This window comes from Agrilus planipennis, unplaced genomic scaffold (genome assembly GCF_000699045.2).
Source record: "Agrilus planipennis isolate EAB-ADULT unplaced genomic scaffold, Apla_2.0 scaffold1, whole genome shotgun sequence".
NCBI classification, from domain to species: Eukaryota; Metazoa; Arthropoda; class Insecta; order Coleoptera; family Buprestidae; genus Agrilus; species Agrilus planipennis.
The window spans coordinates 3,513,425-3,520,047 of record NW_020442466.1 but is presented as its reverse complement, the minus strand read 5'-3'; the positions used below and the strand labels follow the sequence as shown (position 1 = coordinate 3,520,047).

At 34.4% G+C, this 6,623-nt stretch overlaps 1 protein-coding gene across 1 annotated transcript in view; it reads right to left on the bottom strand.

Moving 5' to 3' along the window:
• LOC108732973 (SCY1-like protein 2) overlaps positions 1-6,623 on the bottom strand; it is a 104,585-nt gene that overhangs the window by 30,866 nt on the left and 67,096 nt on the right. Inside the window, exons 4-5 of the mRNA XM_025981151.1 lie at positions 6,084-6,204; positions 2,286-2,381 (exon numbers count right to left, since the gene is read on the bottom strand). Of these exons, the coding sequence (XP_025836936.1) occupies positions 2,286-2,381; positions 6,084-6,204 (217 nt within the window). The remainder of the gene's footprint in view (positions 1-2,285; positions 2,382-6,083; positions 6,205-6,623) is intronic.

Here is a 6,623-nt window from a genome sequence, read left to right as displayed (position 1 = left end):
TGAAAGATTATCTGTGGAATATTACTGCCTCAGCATTTGCCTAAGTGATCCAAGGAAACCACAGAAAAACTTGGACCAAGGCAGACGGATCCGGAATCGAACCGGCGTCCTCCCGAATGCTAAGCAATGGTCTAGACCTCTAGGCCATGCCGCTCGGTTGATACTAAATATACTACAGAATGCCTTTATATACAACATTCACCGCTATGTCCATGCATTTTAAATCTGTAATATCTTCGAAAATATTCTTTTAAATTACATGCTGTACAGGGCCCATTGATCTACATTAAATGCACAATGTATTTAAAAGTACTTAATTGGATAAGGATTAATGCTGTATTGGTTAAAATCGCTTCGTAAATAAGCCACTACTTCTCGTAAAAAGTAAAGGATAAAAAATTGTTATTGTGGGTTATCCCTATGAGATAGACATATACCATCCCGGACTTTTTTGTAGACCCTTTTAAGATGTACAATATTGTAGTAATTATTTTGATCTATCTCGTAGGGTTCAGCCAGCGTTTGCAACGTAAGCGCAAAAAATGTGTTTATTTACGACATCACGTTAGAAACCTCTAAAATTATCAGTGTTTCCCTACTATATTATGCATGTATTATACATATAAACCTTCCTCTTGAATCATTCTATCTATTAAAAAAACCGCATCAAAATACGTTGCGTAGTTTTAAAGATTTAAGCATACATAGGGACAGACAGCGGGAAAGCGACTTTGTTTTATACTATGTAGTGATAGTGATTAGTTTAACTCTTTGGTAATGTAATAGAAATAATTAATTATTAATGACGGAAGTTATTTTTTATATTAACTTGCAATTTTGAATATTACATAAGCTCCTTTTGAGGGTTCCGTACGTTCGAATCAAACACGGAACCCTTACAGGATCACTCGTGTGTCTGTCTGTTCACCAGTCTAATTTTGAACAGGGGGATCATTTTTGAGAGGTCAATAGGAAATTTAAAAAAGTATTACAAACTGTACCGTGTGATATATCAAATGAAAGGACTTGTAACGGTCTCAAATTTAAAAATAAATAGCTTTGAAATTGTTTAAGAAAATAGACCATTCTCTCCCGCGTATCTCCGAAACTACTGAACCTACAATTTTGAAAAGGAAACAGAATCTTCACTTATAGATTACAGGAAAATTAATAAGAAGTGTATTGTCTGAATATAAGGTGGAAAATCTTTTAACATGTTTACTTGTGCTTAAAAATTTTCATTTGCAGTTTAAATGTATAGAAAAACTTTTTTTTCAACTGCAATGTTAAGTTGGTTCTCAGGTTAGGGTTATGTACGACTGAATGAAAAACGGAATCCTTACAGGATCACTCGTGTGTCTGTCTGTTTGTTTTTTTTTTATTCAGAACTCTTGAAAATTATCTTCTTTCGACAGAAAGCTATTTATTTACTCATATTTACGGACGCAAAAGCAAACTGTTCGTTTCAATAAAAATATACTCGTTGAAAATAAAAAAACACCCCCAGGAAGTACGATTTCTTTTAAAGAAGAGGAAGCAATTTTAGTGCTTTACAGTTACCAACTTTATACGAATTTATTTTGCCTTATTTCGATTATTTCCTTTGAAACGTTAGTAAAGTCTTTGGAAGGTAACCAAAATGAAAACGCCCATATCGAATTGACTTTGTCACATTAACAGAATGAAATGTGTCCCAGTTTCAATAAAAGGCGAAAATTTATTGATGCACCTACGACATAGGACAAATTTAGTATGAACGAGATTCGTTAAAATTTATACATCGTGAATGGCCTTCGACGTTCCATCAAAGCTAATTTTAAAATTTTGCTCAGAAAATATTTCTAATTGAAAAGTGAAAGGCATTTCATAGACTGAAAACTTAGGTATTAAAGAAAATTTTTTAAGCTAAATTCGTAAAGGTTAAAAGTCAACATCACCGAAGGCACTTTTTAAATTAATTTAATTGGTATTTGATACCGATAACCTTTCGAAAATTTTCAACCAAACATGAACAAGAACTAAAAGCGGTGAGATAAATAAAATTTCTTTCTTGGGAATTGGCTTATTTTGTTTGCTACGTTGCTTTTTCAATTAGAACGAATGAAGTGGATTTCAGATAATAATCTTGTTGACTTCCCCAAAAATCATTTTAGGAAGACGTTTTACCTGAACTCTCATGATTTCTAAGTAACCTGACAAGAGAGATAAGAATACCAAAGATTTTGGGGTGCAAATTAATGTCTCAGTCCAAGATATCTAAAGGTTACTTATTTTTTTAATCTTACCCATATAATCTAAATTCGGTTGAGCCATTTTTGAAAGTCTTGATGTCCACGGTTGACATGAAACCGGTTCTACACCATCGACATCATTTACCTTTTCTGAAAAAAAGAAAAGATAATAGAAATTCTATAAAATTATTTCAAGATGTCACAAATAGAAAAGTTTATATTGTAAACGTTTTTCTTTGTAACACAACCTTCGTAGTTTTAATATTTGGAAATTTCTACTCATATTTTACATTTAAATCTTATTTATATTTTATTAGTTATCGAAAGCAACAATTTGATGTTCTAAGTACGATTGAATTTGCTATTTACTCAGACATTTAACGGAGTATAAAGTTCAAAAAGAATGAAAGTAGAAGATGCTTCATTCGCATTAGAAAATCTATTAAATACAAGGTGGATTACATGCTCTATCTGATCTAATAATACAGATAAAGCGATGACTAGTGTGTCCTTTATCCTTTGCAAGGAAATCGTTGGAGTTAGAGTAAAAAGTACATAGATACAGCTGAACCATCAACAGCATTTATTTTATTATATCAAATATGCGAATTACAATCGGATCAGTTGACGTGGTCAAGTTCATAGTAAAATAAACTTACAAAGAATTGGAAAAAAAACAGGATGAATGATTGAACAACTATTTAAAGATGTCTTTTAGTTAATTAAGATTTTCTTTTATAGACTTGCCGATCAATTCACTGTTTTCTTTGAAAGAACAGCAGTAATAATAAGATTACAAATGTCGAAACAGTAGGAAACGCAATCAAAGTTTTTCATACAAGTTAAACTAATTATAAAATACCCTTTTATAACGGATCTCATTGAAAGGTGTGGGGTAAAACGAGATAAGGCATTAAAAACTTTGTTAAAACAGTTATTTCTTTATCGCGATTTGAAATAAAAGTTTAAATTGAGTTTCAAATGTCTTCCACCTCTATAAAACATTAAAAGGTGTTTTAATTTCATCAGCATTAAAGCTATTTGAGTCGAAATGTTCTGGGCGTCGTCGATCTTTAAAACAGAAAAAGGGCGACAATTTCTTATGCTCCCCGAACAACTTACGTAAAGTTATGCTTAATTAAATCCAACATACAGAGAGAAATACCATAGAAAATTTAATTTGCAGCATCAGGCAAAAATACTCTAACACGTATCCAAATTATCCGTTATGGGACCTACAAATGGCTATTTTCTTTTCCGATATTAAACCTGCAGATTTAACAATTCCTTTAAATGTATAAAAAAGTTTAGGTGTTTGTGTCATTCTTAAACCTTTGCATTTCAATAAGCTGTAAGTTGTAACAACTTTTTCACTAGCGGCTACAAGTCGCGAGATGTCTCTCAAAGTCCTTACAAATTCTGATCATCGTTCGGAATTAGAAAGTTTGAACGTAAAAGTTCCCCGGAGACTCCGTATTCATCTTACCTTAATTAAATTTGAAACGGGTACCTGTTGGATAGAATTTATTAGAAAGTGTCCTTGACTTTAATACGACAGCGCCGTCATTAATACTTCAACCACACCTCGACTTCCAAATTTAGAAAATCGTTTAATGTTCAAATAAATTTGGTGTAGGTATGTAGGTACATCTACAAAAATATATGATACAGGATTTAACTTCATTTTGAACAAAAGGAAGATAATAAGATGTGCTGCGAAGTAGTCTGAAATAGGGAATTAGGTCGAGATACTGGTGAGCATTGCCGAGTCGCTGGCGAATATCATTATCATGTCACAGACGAGAACATTCGAAACTGCTGCCCATTGTTCGTAATAAGCAATAAGGTCGATATACGGGCGAGCAGTGCGAAATTGGCATGTTACAGGCGAGTACGTATCTGTTGCTAATTGCTCATAATAAAGAATGAGGTCGATATGCTGGCAAGCATAGTCGAGCCAACGGCGAGTAACATTGGCATGTCACAGGCGAGTACGTCCGAACCTGTTGCTAATTGTTCGTAATAAAGAATCAGGTCGATATGTTGACAAACATAGTCGTGTCGATGGCGAGTGGCATTGGCATGTCACAGGCGAGCACGTCCGAATTTGTTGCTAATTGCTCATAATAATGAATTAGGTCGATATGCTGACAAGCATAGTCGAGTCGACGGCGAGTGGCATTGGCATGTCACAGGCGAGCACGTCCGAATCTGTTGCTAATTGCTCATAATAATGAATCAGGTCGATATGCTGACAAGCATAGTCGAGTCGACGGCGAGTGGCATTGGCATGTCACAGGCGAACACGTTTGAATCTACTGCTAATTGCTCGTAATAAAGAAAGGGTTTCAGTCGGTGACGAGTAGCATTGTCATGATAGAGGCGAGTACATCTGAATCTGTTACCTATCTGTTCGGATGATAACCAAAACGAATGGCGGAAAATTTTGCATAGAAGTAATTACTTGGAACGAAAATAGTTTTAAAAGAAAATTAAGTCAAATTAATCTAGAATTTATTAATGTGTTTGTCGGTTATTTTTGTAAACTTCTGGCACTATTCGTAGGTATCTCCCTCGTTATATAACGGTTAAAGTAATAAATTCCGAAACTTTCCAGAAACGTAACTTGAATGAGGCTGTTGCAGTTGGCTTAATGTTCAATATAAAATGATTTACGAGAGGAAGTGATTGCAATTTTATGAAAATTTTTCCACTCGAAAATGCACAAAGCTGTACCTATACTTTATTTAGAAGCACAACCTGCCGTGAAATAAAAGCTAAATTTTCGCCACAAGAAGAACGAGCTTACCAATTTTCTTTACAACGAACTGCATTTATTACTTACTACGTATAATATTTCAATGTTGTTAAAATGACTCTTGAAAATTAGCAAAAAAAAAGAATTAATATCAGAACTAACTGTAGAAGTTTCAATGTTCAAAAAATTACATTTGCAGAGTTTGTGAACAATAAATTATTGGAACTATTACAATTATTATTGATATTAGCGAACCATTTGTTAAATATGTTTTGACCTCATTAAAAGCTAACTTCAGACAATTTTGTTCAGTTCAAAAACAATTAGCAACTGATTCGGACGTACTCACCTATGACATGCCGATGCTACTCGCCGTTAGTTCGACTATTTCGAAGAATTAATAGCAGATTCAGGCGTACTCGTCTATGACATGCCAAAGATACTCGTTTTTGGGCTGATTTTTTATTACGAACAATTAGCAGCTGATTCAGTCGTACTCGCCTGTGACATACCAACTCGGCAGTGCTTCCTGGAATCTCGACCTAATTCCTTACTACAAACAATTAGTAGTAGATTCGGACGTACTTGTCTTTGACATGCTAATGATATTCGACATAAACCCGGCAGTGCTCACCGGTATCTTGAGCTGATTCCTTGTTTCGGATAACATAGGAGCACATTTTATTATCTTCCTTTTGTTAAAAATTAAATCAAATTCGAACATGAAACGCTTCTAAATTTTGAAGTCGAGAAAGGATAGATAAACAGAATAAAACATTTGAATCAAATTCAAATATAAACGCAAGAAAAAAGGAGAAAAAGCCTTAAGTTTTTTGTGTTCTAAGATTTAAGTTTATCGACTTGCTGTTGCTGTTTCACCCACTGCCACGATTTATGGGAACGAGTTCGGCTCCAAAACCAATTTTGTTTTCACTTTTCCAAGATCGCAGCACTTACGTCTTGATTCAATTTTTTTTTGCTTTCCGTTTGACGAAAAGAAGCGAACGAGAACTCTGTGCTATACTCGCAGAAATGGGGAAAACTGCGATACAGCGCAAATTCCAACTAAATTAATCGGGTCGCAGCGTACCTACCTGTAAATTCCAGACCTGCCAGTTTCCACGTTCCCTTTTTGGTTACCAGTATGCTGGCGGGACATACGTTCCTGTGCAACACGTGTCCAGAGTAATGAAGGAATGACAACGCCTCTGTTATCTGAAACAATAGAAGCATTTAGAGATGCATTAGTTGGGTGTTTAGAGGGATTAATCAATATATTTGCATTTATGGTTATATCAATATATAACAGAAACACAATTGTTTGTGGTATGGCGAAGTGGCTCCTGCAACCCTTAGTGTCCATAGAAACTGTTACAAGTTAATTATTATTAAAAAAAAAAAAAATCGGTTGTCTGTAAAGTCGGTTTACTGACGATAGTTGAACGTGACAACGTCATAAGAAAATACTGATGGAATGGTTTCATTTTTCAAAAGAAAATTTTAATTTTATTTGTTTGATAGATATTTTGTATGGATATAGAGAAGGAGGTAAATGGAAATGTATTATTGTATAGCAGCTGTCCACGCGGACGCATCGCTCACTCAAGTAGGAGAGAGACAGATGTCGAACGCTG